This window comes from Oratosquilla oratoria, chromosome 15, assembly GCF_046742065.1.
Source record: "Oratosquilla oratoria isolate Oo_2021 chromosome 15, ASM4674206v1, whole genome shotgun sequence".
NCBI lineage: Eukaryota > Metazoa > Arthropoda > Malacostraca > Stomatopoda > Squillidae > Oratosquilla > Oratosquilla oratoria.
Window position 1 is genome coordinate 67,909,252 of NC_134791.1, and position 18,615 is coordinate 67,927,866.

The 18,615-nt window shown below is 38.2% G+C and overlaps 1 protein-coding gene across 9 annotated transcripts in view; it reads left to right on the top strand.

Annotated features, from left to right (window-relative positions):
• Positions 1-17,044, top strand: part of LOC143033486 (protein FAM135A) — a 1,114,982-nt gene extending 1,097,938 nt beyond the window's left edge. For all 9 annotated transcript variants that reach the window (XM_076198980.1, XM_076198982.1, XM_076198981.1 and 6 more), the window contains one exon: positions 14,313-17,044. In XM_076198980.1, coding sequence (XP_076055095.1) covers positions 14,313-14,518 — 206 coding nt within the window. In that variant the 3' untranslated portion in view covers positions 14,519-17,044. The remainder of the gene's footprint in view (positions 1-14,312) is intronic.
• Positions 17,045-18,615: the final 1,571 nt, after the last annotated feature.

Consider the following 18,615-nt stretch of genomic DNA (forward strand, 5'->3'; position numbering starts at 1 on the left):
GCATAGCTCCCCTTCCCGTAATATACAACTAGGTAAATACACACACACACACAAGACTAATAGACATAGTGCAAGAAAGAAATGGATGGGCTGATTGTGCATTCCTAGACTTGCAAAAAGCCTTTGACAAAGTACCACACAGAAAACTACTAAAAAAACTGGAACACATAGGAGGAATACAGGGAAACCTACTAAAATGGATAGAGGACTTTCTGACTGGTAGAAAGATGAGAGTAGTGCTCAGAGAAAAATATTCAGACTGGAAAGAGGTGATCAGTGGAGTACCGCAAGGATCTGTGCTGGCACCAATAATGTTTGCTATCTATATGAATGACATGGATGAGGACGTGAACTGCTACATGAGCTTCTTTGCCGATGACGCCAAACTGCTAAGGAAAATAGAAACTGATGAGGACTGTGAAGCACTGCAAGAAGACCTAAATAGGGTATGGAACTGGAGTCAGAAATGGGAAGTGGACTTTAATACTAAGAAGTGTAGCATAATGGAGTTTGGAAAAAGCAAAAACAGAATATCAGGAAAATATACAATTGGAACCAAAGAAGTAAAGAAAGTAGGATCCGAAAAAGATTTGGGAGTAATTATCACAAACGACTTGTCCTATGATATACAGATTAACAAAATTGTCGGGGAGACTTACAATTTGCTAAGATCAATAAAAGTGGCGTTTACATACTTGGACGAAGACATGATGAAAAAAATATTGGTTACATTGATAAGGCCTAGATTAGAGTATGCAGCGACATTGTGGTCCCCCAGTACCAAAAAGAATATAAAGAAAATAGAAAGAATCCAAAGAGCAGCTACAAAAATGGCACCTGCACTTGCAAACCTATCATACAAAGAGAGATTGGCTAAACTGGAGTTACCGACACTGGAGCAAAGAAGAGAGAGAGGTGACCTATTGACCATCTACAGAATCATGAAAGGCACAGAGGTACTCGATAGTGAGAACTTACTTAACTGGGACAAAAGAAACACAAGAGGACATGGAAAGAAAATAAAAAAAACATAGCTATAGAAGAGAACTGAAGAAAAACAGTTTTCCTCATAGAGTTTTGGACACTTGGAACAAACTGGACAATGAAATAGTATGCGCAAAAACCATTCATGAGTTTAAAAACAAACTAGACACTGCAAGATACAAAGGCGGGACAACACGAGCATAGCTCCCCTTCCCGCAAAATACAACTAGGTAAATACAACTAGGTAAATATATATATATATATATATGTACTTATACACTTATACAGATACACACAAACATATATATGAGCAAAACATGTATTGCTCACATTCAACACCAATGAGACCGTGAAAACTTCCTCCCATACTCTCACCACTCGAAAACAACTTGACTGTGGGTAGACATCAATGTGAAAAAAAAACTGTATTTGTCACGAATGAACTTGAAAGAAAGTCAGAGCATGCGTTATTGAGAAATAAATATGTTATCTACAAAAATACCATCCTCCTCCTAACCATTTCTACTCCACCAACATATGCCTAATAGGCAGAACAGATAAATAAGTCCACCAACAGTCTCGAAATTTGCTATCAGCAATTACACAATACTTCACGCCATGAAGCCTTATGGGAATTACATCAATGGTATTGGTCGATTAATCAAATACTTGCATATGATTGCGATATTGTTCAACAATGCGAAAAACTGCTTACCACTTGAAAACAAACATTAAGAGTATAAGAAACTGTTATTTCACTAAAAATGAACTAAAAATAAGACTGAGAATATTATATATATAAAACAATCATCATCTATTTCATGTTTTAATAGAAAGGAGTAGTTAAATAACTCCAAAAACTACCTCAAAATATTCATATTATATAGCAAAATATAACTTGGACAATGATATTGAAATGTTCAATCATCAATAACATAAAAATCATAACATCAATCAACATTATAGCATAATAACATTAATCATCAATAACATAACAACTTCCAATCAGTCTTGTGAGCGATTCAAAAAATCCAACTAAACAGCAATAATATGGATCTATTAAATATATTCATATTATACAGCAGAAGTATGAAAACTCTCCAATGGTATTGAGAATTTTAATCAGCAATAAAATGTCATGCCATAAAAGCAGCAGTCAAATTACTTCCGATCAATCTAGAGTGCAATTAAATGATCTGAGCAACAAAGCAACTAAATATTTATTGTGAATATCTGTAAACACTCAACTTGCAATGATGCTGAAGACGAAAACCAATCAACAAATCAATAACAGCACCAACCAACAAGCAAAAATATCGGAGTGACGAGACACACGTCCGCACACAACAAGCGACTGAGCGGAATTGAATCTCAAAATCTACTGAAAGAATCTCATTATCTACAAAATTTGATCTTAATCCGTTAATAAGTAAAAAAAAAAATCGTTTTTTAATTTTGCGCATGCGCAGCTTTATTTCAAATTTACCATAAGGAGATTAATTAGATTTATAACATCATAAACATTCGTAAGTTTCATTTAAATTGGTTGAGTAGTTTAAGAGATATGCTATTTTCTACACCCTTCCACTTTTTGCAAGTTACCCATTGACTTAACCCAGTTATAGATACAAAACCTATACTTTATCAAATTGATAGAGTTGTACTATCATATGACGTTCATTTCATTAAGATCAGTCAAGTAGTTCCGGAGATAGCGTTACGGTCGGGCCGGGCCGGGCCGGTTCGGTGCAAATGTAACAAGACCCTCATCTCCAACTTCGATTCGCTCGTAATAATCATGATAATACCATGATGACATGACCACCACAATTTCTTGAACAATGAACAAGGTATTTTGGCATATAGTGATAATTCGTGTACTGTAGTTGAATTTTGTTTCACAGGAAATTAGTGATACAGGTGTAGTAAGAAAATATATTTTCTTATTTTGTGATTTCACTGTTTCTCTGTATAAATTGCCCAAATATCCCATGCTATTTTCCCGAATTTCAACGGGCCCCCGAACCCGGGGGGGGCAGTTGCCCCCCCCTGCCCCCCGCCTCCTACGCCTATGGGTCGACCTGCACTATAGGGCACAATAAAAGAGACTTCATGATGGCATATATTCCCCCAAGACAAAATCTTGGAATGAAACTGAATATTAAGAAATGTTATTGGATACAGCTCTTTTTCTAAAGAAAAATATTGAACAAATTAGTAACATAGTCCTAATTGGAGATTTTAATTGTGGAGAGGTCAACTGGGAGGAATGGGAAGCAAGCAGCAAACCAGATTCCTGTTGAAATACACTGTTGAGTATAGCAATGGAAAACATAATGAAACAGTGGGTAAAGGAAATGACCCATGTAAGAGGAGACGATACTCCCACAAGATTAGATCTGTTACTAACCTAAGAGCCAGACATCATCAGCTTGAACTACCTTTGCCCAATAGGAAAAAGTAACCATGTTACAATTGAATTTCAGCTGGACAATAAGGGAATAGAGCCAAGAAATTAATCACACAGGCAAGGGAGACTCAATTTTAGGAAAGCAGATTATTTAGGGTTGAAAAAATTCTTTGAAGAAAAAGACTGGGAAGAATTCATGAATACCACAGGAATAAGGAAGAAATGGGAAATCTTTCATGACATTTACAACCTAGGAGTGAACAAACATGTGCCAAAGACCAGGAAAAGGAAGAACCAGAAACAGGACTGGCTTAACAGAAAGTGTGAGATTGAGAAAAAGACCAGGGGCATGGATTGGGGGAAAATGGAACAAGAAAAAAGCAATAAAACAAAAGAAAGTTACAAACAAGAATTTGCAGGGAAGAAGAAAGCAATTTTGAGAGAGGTGTTGTTGATACATGCAAAGATGAACCAAAACTGTTTTATAGTTTTATGAATGGTAAATTAAGACACAGGGAAATCATCAAGTTAATAATGGGTGGTGAGGTCTTTGAAGAGGCCTCAGCTCAGGCAAAAGTAATGAATGGAAGTTACAAATTGGTCTTAAAAAAAAAAAAAAAAAAAAAAAAAAATTGTTGGAGAAAAGTGAGAGGAGCAAAAATCCGGGTTTAGCAGATATAAATGCAGAAGTGAGGGAAGTGCTCAATCTCCTGGGACCATTGGATGTGACAAAAGCCTCAGGACCTGATGGGATCTCAAACTAAATACTTAAAGAATGTATGGAACAACTAGCAGACAAGATCCACAGTCTTATTGCATGTTCATTGAAAGAAGGCATTGTACCACTTGATTGAAAAAGGGCAAATGTGGTACCAGTTCACAAACATGGAAGCAAGGAGTCACCACTAAATTATAGGGCAGTATCACTAACCAGCACAATATTGAAATTATGTGAAAGGATTGTGAAGGATCAATGAACCAAATATCTTGAAGAGATGAACATTCTGACAGTGATTGATGCACTACAAGAGAGAGGGGTGGGTGGTCTGCATGTACCTGGACCTAGAAAAGGCATTCGAAAAAGTACCTCAGTCAATTTACAGTACTTGTCAAAAGTATGTACAACCACTCCTCGTTTAACGACCTACTCGGTTAACGACAATGCAGAGTAACAACAGGCTTTATGACAGACCAATATTCGTGTAACGTAAATCTTACAAAGGATTACAAAGGCGGAGCATGCCGACAGGAGACCTTTTGATCCATATCTAGGTCAGATGCGAAAAAAAAATCATATTAATAATAAAATAATAAATAAAAACTATAATAATGTAAATAACAAATAAAATACATAAATAAATGCATAGGTATAGTTAAATAATAAACAAACAGGTAAATAGTAAATAATAATAAATTGACATATAAACTAATAATAAATGAAAATCATACAGACAAATAATATAAGATAAATTATAATCATTACAGCATCTTACATAGGTATTTATCTAAATGATTCTTAAAGCTTCGAACTGAACTACATTGCACTACCTGTGCAGGAAGTTTATTCCATTCATTAACTACACGGTTGGCAAAGTTGTTTCTACCTACTTCCAAATTGAATCTATATCCAGACAGTTTGAGACCATTGTTTCTTGTCTGATTCTCATTCAATGTGAAAATTTTGTCACTTTTGATGTTGTCAGTTCCCTTTAAAATCTTAAAGACCTGTATCAAGTCACCTCTGAGTCTACGCTTTTTTAGGGAAAACAGATTCATGTGTTTTAGTCGATTTTCGTATGATTTATTTTTGATATTTGGAATCAGTTTTGTGGCTCGCCCTTGTACTTTTTCCAGTCTGTCAATGTCTTTAATGAGATTCGGTGACCATATGGAAACAGCATATTCCAAATGTGGACGAACAAACGATTTATATAGCTTGTTAATGAGTGATGGACTTTTGAAATCACGCAATCAGTCCCAGAAATTGTGCAATCAGTCCCAGAATCTTATTTGCTTTCTCAGAGGCTGAAATACACTGCTTGGATGATTTGAGGTCGTTACTGATAATTACGCCGAGATCTTTTTCACTATCCACTTTTGTTAACGAATTTCCAAATAACTTGTAATCGTACAATAAGTTGGCTGAGGCAAATTTGTATGATGTTATAAATGAACTTGTACGGTGGATATTAGCTGTGAGGTAAAGTGTTCTGAAGCTTAGGTCTACATTACCATCCTGCAAGCTGCAAAAACTACCTGGGGTACAGTATATACCGGTATTGGTCAATTTTTAGTTTCGACCCTAGGCGCAATATAACAATAGAAAATTAATTATTAATTTTGTAAATTATAATGTATCAACGTAATATGCAATTTTGTGAGCGGAAATAAAAAACCAAAACAAAAAAGGTGCTAAAACAGATTTCGAAAGTAACGAAGTCGTGTCGGACAAATGGTATGCCATGTTTGTTATGATAGATGCCGACGTCAAAGAAATGAAAGGATGATAAATTCGTCTAACCTAAACTAAACTAACCTAACCTGTGTTTAATAAATAATTTCCTGCAAATTAAATGTCATTCGACTCGTCCTCGTTGTCGTCGTCATGAGAGACGTTGGCGGGCTTTTCAACCACTCTCTCAGCGAGGTACTGTCGGAAGTACCGAGGCCGTCAATTGACAAACGACATGATGGCATCCCGATCCTATGCTACCGACTTCGTTCATTAGCATATTTGCTTGCAGCAAGGTGTTTTTTATTTTCATTTCTGCCCACAAAATTGTATTACATTGATACATTTTAATTTACAAAATTAATAATTAATTTTCTATTGCTATATTGCGCCCATGGTTGAAGCTAAAAAAAAAAAAAAAAAAAAAATCCCGGTATTTAATATGGAATGTCAGCATACGCGGATTTGGTCATACACAGTAATTTCAGGAACCTAACCACTGCATTATTTGAGGGCTCTCTGTACTATCAAAACAGTAGATAAAGCTTTAATGTACTGTATACATGAAAATAAAGATACATGTATTGCTGGACATTGTACATACAGTACATGTACATATATGTATACAATTTTGCTTAACGACCAATTCGGTTAACGACGGTGACGCTGGTCCGAATTGTCGTCGTTAAACGAGGAGTGGTTGTATTTACCTAATTGTATTATACGGGAATGGAGCTATGCTCGTGGTGACCCATCTTTGTATCTTTCAGCATTAAGTTTTTTCTTAAAATCTTCAATAGTATTTGCCCACACTGTTTCTTTATCTAAATTATTCCATGTATCCATGTGGAATCATATTGATGACAAAAATAGGAAGGCATTTTCTGAGGTGAAATTAAGTAGATAGAATGTATGTGGCAATGCCCTGCTGTCATGCTGGGCCAACAGAGTGGAACATGATGGAGAACCCAGCCTTTTATCACACTGGTTTTCTTCATTTCCCTAGGATCTGTATCATTGCCATGGCTCCTACAAAGGAATTAACTAAATAAATAATTGCTGAAGTCATTAGACTATAGAAGGCAGGCCATGGAACTAAAGAAATCAGTGAAATGTTGAAGGTGGCCAAGTCCAAATTCAGGAGATACATGGTGTAATTTTAGGAGGGAGGAGGACTGGAGATACCATCCTAGAAACCTAGGAAACCTAGGATAGGGCATCCTAAGAAGATTCCTCCAAGGGTTTTGAACATCATAGAGTATTCTTTAGAGTTAAATCTACTAACAAAAGCAAAATCTTTGAGGGAGAAGTCTTCGTAGGACCCCCTGCACCAGGTTACTTGGATGGTATCTCCAATCCTCCTCCCTCCCGAGGTCACACCATGTATCTCTTGAATTTGGACTTGGCCACCTTCAATATTTCATTGATTTCTTTAGTTCCATGACCTGAATTCTTTAGTCCAATGATTTGGGTAAATATTTCTTTAATTAATTCCATTGTAGGAGCCATGGTAATGATACAGACCCTAGGGAAATAAAGAAAACCAGTGTAAAAAAAGGCAAGGTCCTGAAGAGAGAGGTTACTTGTAAACTCTTCCTACAGCAGTGTGAGAGCTACTGGCTGGGTTCTCCCTCATGTTCCACTCTGTTGGCCCAGCATGACAGTAGAGGGTTGCCAGATACATTCTATCTACATAATTTCATCTCAGAAAATGTCTTCCTATTTTTGTCATCAATACACAGCCACAAGAGGTAGATGCTGCATACTTTTGACAAGTATTGTATATGGTAATTGGAGTATATTAGAGAACTGAGTGGCTACCTACTAAAATTGATAAAAGACTTTTTGAAGGAAAGATACATGAGGACAGTAGTAAAGGATAAGAGATCAAGCTGAAGAGCAGTAATGAGCAGAGTTCCACAAGGTTCATTGCTTGCACTAATAATGTTCCTTGTCTGTGTCAGTGATGTGATAGAAGAACAACAAGTTATACCAACATATTTGCAGATGATGTAAAAATCATGAGAAGACTGAAAAACAAGGACAACGGGAGACTATTCCAAAAAGATTTAGATACTATTTTTGCATGGAGCCAAGAATTCGAAATGAAGTTCAATACAAAAAAATCCATAGTACTGGAAATGGGCAATCATGGCAAAAGGCCATCCTTAAAATATTCCTTGGGAAGTGAACCCATTACAAAAGTAAAAGAGGAGAAAGACTTAGGAGTCTTGATAAAAGACAACCTGTCACCTGTCTGGGGTATTGGCAGCATGTTATTGTGGCAAAGTAGCATGCAGTTGATACTTTAGGGTCTATATGCGGCACCCCTACGGACCAGAGCCACACATCATTTTGTCTATGATAGAAGAAAACTCTGTTCATAGAGAAATGATGACACTTTTATACTACGACTGTCCCTCCGTTATGCTGTCCCCCAACCCCTTGTTACTGTCCTGTACAATTTCTCTGAATATTCATTTCCTTTTTTGCCTACCTTCCCTGTGGTGGGGGAAAAGAATACTGCCACCAAGTATTTCCACTTGGATCGTAAGAGGCGAGAAGAAAGGGACGGGGATTGGGACTAGGCATCCTTCTCCTTGTAGCCCCACAGGGGACATTCCTAAAAGAAAAAGCAAAGGCATAAGAGGGTCTGGGAGTTTTCCGACCAGTACGTTAAGGTTTGGGTCTTTTAATGTGCGTGGATGTGGTACAGATGAGAGTAAAAGGGAAGAGATAGGTAGTATGTTTGTGAGAAGAAAGATGGATGTGTTGGCTTTGAGTGAAACTAAGCTGAAAGGGAAGGGTGAGTGTAAGTTTGGGAGTGTAAGTGGGAGGTTATCAGGAGTGAAGAGAGGGCGAGGGAGGGAAGGGGTGGCTATACTAGTAAGTGAAGAGATAGGTAAATGTGTAGTGGAGTGGAAGGAGGTTTTCTCAAGGATAATGTGGATGAAGGTGAAACTGGGGAAGGAGATGTGGGTTTTTGTAAGTGCATATGGGCCTGGCAGTGAGAAGAGCGTAGAAGAAAGGGAGGCTTTTTGGATAGATTTAAATGAGTGCATAGAGGATTTAGGGAGAAATATCAATGTAATAATACTGGGAGACCTTAATGCTAGGGTAGGAAATGATCCAATTGATGGAGTGGTTGGGAAATGTGGAGTTCCAGGAAAGAATCGTAGTGGAGAGTTGATGGTGGAAATGTGTCTAGAAAGATAGTTGATGATAGCAAATACAGTGTTTCAGAAGAAAGTCAAGCATAAGTACACATGGGAGAGGGTGGTGGATGGAAGGGTGGTAGATAGAGCATTAATGGACTGTGTAGTGGTAAATAGGATTATAATAGGAAGAGTTAAGGATGTACATGTGTTAAGGGGAGAGGGTGGGGGAATATCAGATCATTTTTTGGTGGAAGGTAAGTTGAGAGTGGAGGATAGATGGAGGAAGAGGAAAGGGACAAAAGGAAGGGAGCTGCTTAGAGTGAACTCTTTAAATGAAAAGGAAAAGGAGAAGGAGTACAAGAAGAAGCTGAAGGAGGAGTGGGAGGGAGTGAAGGATAGAGTAGAGCTAGATGTGGAGGAGGAATGGGGATGGTTCAAAGAGGGAGTCACAAAGTGTGCAAAGATGGTGTGTGGAACAAGAAGGACAGGAGGAAATAGATGAAAGGGTAGTGAATGGTGGGATGAGGAAAGAAAGAAGGTTGTAGAAGAGAAGAAGCAAGCTTTCACAGATTGGTTACAAAATAGGACGAGGGAGTCATATGAGAGGTACAAAGAAAAGAAAAGAGAAGTAAAGCAAAAGGTAAAGGAGGCAAAGAGGAGAGCAGATGTGAAATGGGGTAAGAGTATGACAGAAAATTTTGAAAGTAATAAAAAGATGTTTTGGAAAGAAATTAAGAGAGGAAGAGGAGGCGAATCAAGTAGAGAAGAAAAGGTAAAAGGTGTAAATGGAGAGATGATAATGGAAGAGAAGGCAGTAAGGGGAAGATGGGCAGAATATTCTAGGGAGTTGCTAAATGTGAAGGAGGATAGGGAGGGAAAGATAACTGCAGTTGGAAATGCTAAGAAAATGAGAGTGATGAGTGAGGAAAATGGAGGAGAAATAAGGAAGGATGAAGTGAAGGCAGTTAAGATGATGAAAGGAGGTAAGGCACCTGGTCTGGATGGATGCCATGCAAAATGTCTAAAAAAAAAGGAGGTACAGTGATGGTGGACTGGCTGGTGAGTTTATTTAATGTTTGCTGGAGAGAGGGTAGAGTGCCAGAGGACTGGAGGAGTGCCTGTATAGTTCCACTTTACAAGGGAAAAGGGGACAAGTGTGAATGTAGTAGTTTCAGAGGGATTAGCTTGTTAAGTGTAGCTGGGAAGGCTTATGGGAGGATCTTGATTGAGAGGATTAGGAGAGGAACAGAGGGAGTAATTGGTGAGGAACAGTGTGGATTTAGGACGGGTAGAGGTTGTGTAGATCAGATCTTTGTGGTAAGACAGATATGTGAGAAAGCTATAGGAAAGGGGAAGAATGTTTTTTGGGCCTTTATGGACCTGGAAAAGGCTTACGACAGGGGAGACAGAAAGGCACTGTGGGAGGTTTTGCGGATATACGGGATAGGAGGAAAGCTTCTGGGAGCTGTCAAGAGTTTTTATGAGAGTAGTAGAGCTTGTGTCAGGATTAGAAATGGAGAGAGTGAGTGGTTCGAGGTAAAGGTGGGACTTCGTCAAGGATGCGTTATGTCGCCCTGGCTGTTCAACTTATACATGGATGGGGTAGTGTGAGAGGTAAATGCAAGGGTAGTGGGTCAAGGATTAGAGATGGTTAAAGAAAATGTAGAAAAGTGGGAGGTGAGCCAGCTGTTGTTTGCGGACAACACTGCGTTTGTGGCAGGATCAGAGGAGGGATTGAGGAAGTTGGTGACAGAGTTTGGGAGAGTGTGTGATAGAAGAAAGCTGAAGATAAATATGGGAGGTACTGCAGATATATGGGATAGGAGGAAAGCTGTTAAGAGCAGTCAAGAGTTTTTATGAGAGTAGTAGAGCTTGTGTTAGGATTAGAAATGGAGAGAGTGAATGGTTTGAGGTAAAGGTGGGACTTCGTCAGGGATGTGTTATGTCGCCCTGGCTGTTCAATCTTTACATGGATGGGATGGTGCGAGAGGTGAATGCAAGGGTAGTGGGTCAGGGGTTGGAGAAAAGTGGGAGGTGAGCCAGTTGTTATTTGCTGACGATGCTGTGCTTGTAGTGGGATCAGAGGAGGGATTGAGGAAGTTAGTGACAGAGTCTGAGGTGTGTGAAAGAAGGAAGCTGAAGATCAATGTGGGTAAAAGTAAGGTGATGAGATGTACAAGGGGTGAAAGTGGCAGTAGTCTGGAAGTGAGCATTAAGGGAGAGCGACTGGAGGAAGTGGATAATCTTAGATACTTGGGTGCAAATGTGGCAGGAAAAGGTGGAGTGAAGGTGGAGGTAGAATGTAGATTGAGAGAAGCGAGTAAATGCCTTGGTGGATTAAAAAGTGTATTGAGGAATAGACATTTGGGAATGGATGCTAAGAGGAGACTGTATGAAGGAGTGATTGTGCCAACAGCACTGTATGGGGCAGAAACATGGAACATAAGAGAGGAAGAGAGAAGGAGTTTGGATGTGTTTGAGATGAGGTGTCTGAGAAGTATGATGGGGGTTACTAGGCTAGATAGAGTGAGAAATGAGGAGGTGAGGAGGAGAACAGGGGTAGAAAGGGGGTTGGGAGATAGGGTTGATGAAAGAGTATTAGGATGGTTTGGACACATGGAAAGAATGAGTGAAGAAAGACTAGTAAAAGAGGTATGGAAGGCATATGTGGAGGGAGTGAATATGAAGGGACGTCCTAGGATGAGGTGGATGGATGGGGTGAAGGGGGCTTTGGGGAAGAGGGGAATGTCTGTTGAGGAAGGATGGGAGAGGACAGAAGACAGGGGTGAATGGAGAATGGTTGTATATGGATGATGATGTGATGCATGGGATGGAGTGGACGGGGGGATGGGGGTGAGGTAGTCTGTGTGAGCAAAATTTGACGCAGCCCGAAGGGATTTCTCCCTATCTTCTCCTTTATGCATGGGGGGACGGAGAGGGGGGGGTCGCTGATTTAATGAAGCGGCCTTGCTGTGGATGTGCTGTGTCTTGCGACACTGCTTCTGACCCAGGGCAGTGGACAAGGTGCAGGGATGACCCGTAATCCAGGAGGTGCTAAGATGAGAGGGAGGGTGGAGGGCTGTGGAGTGTATTCAGGGATGGAATGGGTGGGAATGGTTTTATGCCTTTTCCTTTTTGGCTACCTCCCTTGTAAGGGGGAAAAAGCCTTGGTATATGTATGTATGTATGTATGTCACCTGACAGACATATCAGCCGGATTATGGGAGAGACATACTAACTACTGCAGAAGATTAAATTGGCATTTGACTGTACGGATGGAGGGATGATGAAAAAACTCATCGAAACCCTGGTATGTCCAAGACTGGAATATGCATTAGTAGTATGGTCCCCACACAGGGTGAAGGATATAAGCAAGACTGAGAGAATACAGAGGGCAGCAACCAAACTGGTCCCCAGCCAGGCAAATAAACCATATGGAGAAAGACTAATAGCACTGGGTCTGCCAACTTTGAAAAATCAAAGAGAAAGTGTTGATATAATTACAGTATAAATACATGGAATAGCATAGGTGATATAGTCCTACTTCAAACAATACAAGAGTTCAAATCAAAATATGATTATTGGAGATCAAAGATATAGAATAATTTGGAACTGTACATGAATTTAAGGTTAGGAATGATAAAAAAATTAAAGAATAGGAGACAGGACCCAGTGAGCATTGCTCCTTTCCTGTATACTACAATTAGGTAAATACAATCCCACCACCTTAGTAGCGCATTGGGACATTTGTCATAATTATTTTGGTCAGTGAATATTTTGGTTTAATAATGGAGTCACAGAAAAAATTACTATAAGTTTATTAAGTGAGATTCAATCTACAATCTCCAATCTACAAAATGGGGGATTAAAAAGTGTAATGAGAAATAGACATTTGGGAATGGATATTAAGAGGAGATTGTAAGGAGTGATTATGCTGACAGCACTGTATGGGGCAGAGACATGGAACATAAGAGAGGAAGAATTTAAATGTGTTTGAGATGAAATGTCTGAGAAGTATGGTAGGGGTTACAAGGTTGGATAGAGTGAGAAACAAGGAGGTGAGGAAGAGAGCAGGGGTGGAAAAGGAGTTGGGAGATAGGGTTGATGAAAGATTATTGGGATGGTTTGGACACATGGAAAGAAAGATTAGTAAAAAAAGTGTAAAAGGCAGAGGTGGGAGGAGTGAACATGAGGGGACCACCAAGGATGAGATGGATGGCTGGGATAAAAGGGGTGTTGAGCAAAAAGGGGATGTCTGTTGAAGAAGGAAGGGATAAGGCAGAAAATTGAGGTGAGTGGAGAATGGCTGTGTATGAATGATGCTGTGATGCATGGAATGGCATGAGTGAGGGATAGGGGGATTAGGGAGTGGTTATGTGTGAATGATATATTGATGCAGCCCAAAGGGATTTATCTCAGTCTTCACTGTTACTGCATGAAGGGACAGGGGGGGGAGAGGTTTCCAATTAAATGAAGTAGCTTTGCTGTGGATGTGCTGTGTCTTCTGACCCAGGGCAATAAGCAAGATGCAGGAATGACCCCTCATCCAGGAGGAGCCAAGATGAGAGGGAAGGGTGGTGAATAGGAGTGGAATGGGTGAGGATGAAATAGATGGGAGTGGAATTATACCTTTTTAACTTTGGCTACCTCCCGTGTAAGAGGGAAAAAGCCTTTGGTATATGTATGTATCTGAGGTTCCTTTGTATTTTGAAATCTACATATTTCCAATTGGAAAACAAATGAATTTGCACATTTTTTATTCATGTAAAGTCAGAATAAACAGGTGAATAAAAATTTACATTTATTTACACTAAAATTACACAAAACTGAACACAACTACAAGAAGAGGAACAAGTGCAGTTAAGAAAAGTTCTGGAGCAACAAAAAGAGGAAAAAGATGTAGATAAGGAGGCAATAAGGGTACTAGAATGTAAAGGTCTTGATAGATAAAAAAATTCTATTTAGGTGTGGGCCTACCTACCCCTTAATGCAGTAAAGTTGTCTTGACTTTGTCACGCCAAAATCTGAAAGATGGTCAATGGTATAGAATGAGTTAGATACGTAGACTAAATTTTCATGTGAGCAAAAGTAGACAAAAGTTTATTAAAACTACATAACAAAACAATACCTTCTTGACTGTAATTTAGTTTTCTATTATTCTAGTGTTAATGAAGATATCAGTCACCATATTCAAATTTTTCATTCATGTAGTCCTTGACAAGTGGATCTTCTTTTCCTCTAAAATGATTCATCTAAAGCTAGGAGTTTTGGAGAATATTATATTAATTGTACCAACTTTTATATGTAGGTGCTGCATATCGAGAGATGGTGTCCAACTTACTACAGCCTATCATCAGCTCTCCAACAGTCACACTGGTTCGTTATGATATTCATCATGCGCTGCCATCCACAGCCAACTCCATCATAGGTCGTGCTGCTCACATTGCTGTGCTGGACTCAGAACTGTTCATTGAGAAGTTCCTTTTAGTTACTGGTCTTAAATATTTCAAATAATTAACCTGTTATGTCTAATGTTAAGGTATTATCAGCTCAGAAGACTACAAGGTATCAGTGTTCAGATTTGGTGGTCACTAACATCATAGATATGGAACGGGATGTGAAACTCCCTTGTGTTCCGTATGAATTATTTGAGAATATACTGTGTATGTCTACCGAGTCCATCTCTATTCTCGAGATCTGATTCATAATGTGTTAGCACTTTTGAGTGGTTTCCAGATATTTTGTACCTTACAGTTGTATGTCTGTTGGTATTGCAGCAAATATTGAATAATTGTACATAGTAAATGTAAATTGTTTGAAATGATAATTATCAGAGCTTTAAGATTATTATACTACTAGGTAATAACAGGGAACCAAAGAGAATGAAGCCAATAAATATTATTTTACATTGTGTGGTTATCCAGGTGAAAGCAAGAGTTTTCATCTTCTGTAAACTGTTTTATGAAAATCAAACCCTAAGCACCTATTCATACTTTATAAAAAATAAAATAAAAAAAGAATCCATCCCTTTCCTAAGATTGTAACCTGTCCTTATCTATCCAATTCTTAACCTAAAATAACACCTCACACAGTATACTCTATATACCAAAGTAGTCAACCTTAAGAACCTCTACAAACAATTTTCAGAATATAATAACTTTTGTGGTTGTGCTCTTATTCTCTCACAACCTGCTCATAAACCCCTGGTTGTTAAGTCCACACTAGTTCTCTTGCTAGGAGCTATTCAACATTTTCAAAAGTGAACTAACTGTATTGTATCATTTGGTCATGAGAACCATCCCTGTAAAAAACATGCTCATCACAATTCCATGTGTAATTAATTTTGTCCTAATTTTCCTTTTTCAAATTATGTATTAATTCTAATCATCTTTCCTTTATTAAAAGTTTTCCCATTTCCTCTGTATAGAATGACATCATTTGAAGTCTTTGGCTTCATATAGTAATGTATATTCATCTCATTGAAATCCCATTTGCCTCCTGCAGTGGTCATTTGTACACTTGTGAAAATGTTGAAAGTTTTGAATGGCCCACAGGTTGTTTTGTAGTAGAAAGTCAAACAGTCAAAGTGTAAAAGGTGACTTTGGTGCAAAGGATTCCACCACTTGACTAAAAGCTGAGCTTGAGTGTTCAGTGTTTGGGTCAGTTATGCACTATTAATGAAGTGTGGGTGAATGTTGTGTGGAATGGAACAGGTGCTGGCATAAGACCTTGAGAAAGCCTATGTGATCATAATATGAAATATATATTAGCTGTATTAATAAGACTTTATATCATAAGGCTTGAAAGAAGAAACTATTTGTAAGTTTTTAAGCAGAAAGTTTTGATAAGTTTCTGTGGATGCTCGTTGGTAAATATGAGATTTTAAGTGTTTTTATACATATTCAAATGAGTACTATGTAGGTTGTGCTTTCTTTGTATTGCTATTAGCCAGAATGGAAAGAAGATAAACAAATGAGATGGACACCTAAAGGAAATTCTTGAACCCATCAGTGCTTGTTCACATTTTTCTGTGAAGTTAAAGCTCTTGATACAATCCCCATCAGCTTGGGACTGTTTAATCAAAGTAAAAGTTATTGCTGTAATTTGCTAAACACTCAACCTGAGCTGCTGCAGAATTGAATGTAGAGCTCCAGTGCATAGCTGGTTATGCCAAACAGACATAATTAAGCGCCTTCAACTGCATTCCCTGGTCGTAAAGAAGAGACAATTGTAGTGTTCATCTCCTGCTATTATTCATGCCTGTTGGCTTGACCACATCTCTGTGCCCTACTTTTCTTGTCTGTTGTCAAGTTTAGCTTTTATCTCATAAGCGTAGAAAGAAGCTTTGTTGCCTCATTTGCATCTGGCTGATATCAGGACCTTCATTACTTCTATCTTAGCACTTTGCCACCAAAATGATGTGCACATGAAATGGCCCCAATTGATATCTGTTTTATTTGAAGGCCTGCATGTCATATGTATGTTAGCAATATCTAGAAAAAGACATGTACAAAATTTTGAGCACAATGATGTAGAAGATATAGGCATTCTGTTGGATCACAAAATATCTTTGCCTTTTGCACACTATGAGTGAATTTCAAGTTTTATGATTCAGTATTATTAGTGTCATTATATACTTCATTTATTTGTTTTATGCAGGGACCAGAACTTTGGTGCAGGGAGGTTCATGTGGGCTCATAGCTAGGTTTGGCCAGTTCAAGGTGCACTAGCACTTTTATTCTGCATTTTTGCTGCTCTTTGTCACCCAGTCTTGTAGTTATTGATTTGTAGTGTGTCTATCCTGAACTGTTTGTCTGCAATTATTGATCCAGTCATTAATTCATTGAGCTATTGACCTGGATCTGTAGAGATCCTGTTCTTGATACACACTGCTACACTAATTCACCTGATTCATAGTGCTGTATTACACATAGTGATGCCACTCATTTTTCTATGATATTGATTCTTTAGTACTTAGTGTCACATCTGTTGGTAAAGTGCCACAGCTCTTGAATAGAAAGATAAACATTTACCACCCAACTGGCAGCTCATTCATTTTTCTCTTTTGTGAAAAATATTCCATTCTTATTCTTATAAGTATCATTTCAGAAATTAGTCATTTGGAATTCTCTGCATAGAGGGTCACAGTATCACATAGTAAATGAATGCAAAAGGTCATGCATTAAAGAATGGTGCATGTGTGGTTTTAGTGTTCATGTGTATAAAACAGTGGAATCTAGCACTGAAATAGCCACCATGATTCCAGATTAACTGCCACCCTTACTTTGATGACTTTCCTTTCTATCCATTCCAGGTTTGGTAAAATCAAGTACAAATGTCACATCAGTATTCCAGGAAGTTTAAAGTAATGCAATGATGTCCACAGAACCTTTCCTTGTTTACAAAGTATATAATATATTGTGTATGATATAATGTATATGATATGCTGTATATGCTATACTGTAATAATACATTTGTTTTGTTATAACAAAGAGGCAGCTCTGTTGGGCTTCTGAGGTCATGAGGATTAAGGCCAAATCATTTTAGGGAGTACCAGGGGTGAAAGGTAAATTGCAGCTATGCAAGTATGTGGGAAGAATAAGGTTGATGCTGCAACAGAAGTTGGTCACAACAGGTAAGCAAATATATTGCTAGAATTACTCCACTTATAAATATGACAGTTTTCATAGAAGGACATAGCTTACAGTGGCAATGTTTAGTTAAATCTGGTATCCAAACCCAAATTACATTTGTCAATCAAAAGTAGATCATACAAAATCAATGGTAGACTTTTTATTACAGCCAAAGGTTACTCAGTTGAGATTAGTGAAATCTCATTCTACTAGAGCTGGACTAGATATGATTTAGGCATTACAAAATAAATAACTCCTCTACATACTTAGATGAAATAGAAACAGGATTGAGACTAAAAATGTTCACCTTTTCAATCAAAATTTCTTTATATGTTTGAATCAAAATTATATAATAGTTGTGCAACAAATATATTACTGATCTAAAATCTGTCATAGTTATATTGCCAGCCCCACAGCAGATGGAAACAGTCCTTGAGGCCAGCCATAGATATCTCTGGGAAAAAATATTGAATTGTTGTCTGTGTTGTGTTAACATGGAATATTTCTATGTTACTGGCTTATCTAGGAGGGAGTAAAAAAAGTGTCCAAAGATAGTGTGTGGAACAAGTAGGATGAGAGGGAATAAAAGGAAGAGTAGTGAGTGATGGGATGAAGTGTTCAAGGTTGTTGAAAAGAAGAAGCAAGCATTCACAGACTGGTTGCAAAGTAGGGTAAGAGAAACATATGAGAGGTGTAAATAAATTAAAACATAAGATAAAGAAGGCAAAAAGGAGAGCAGATGTAAAAGGGGGGAGGAGTATGACAGTAAATTTTGAAAGTAATAAAAAGGAGGAAGTTAAGAGAGGAAGGGGAGGTGAATCAAGTAGAGAAGAAAAGGTAAAAGGTGCAGATGGAAGAATAATAGAAGAGGAGGCAGTAAGGGGAAGATGGGCAGAGTATTTTAGGGAGCTGTTAAATGTGGAGGAGGTTAAGGAGGGAAAGGCAGTTGCAGTGGGAAGTGCTAGGTAAATGACAGTG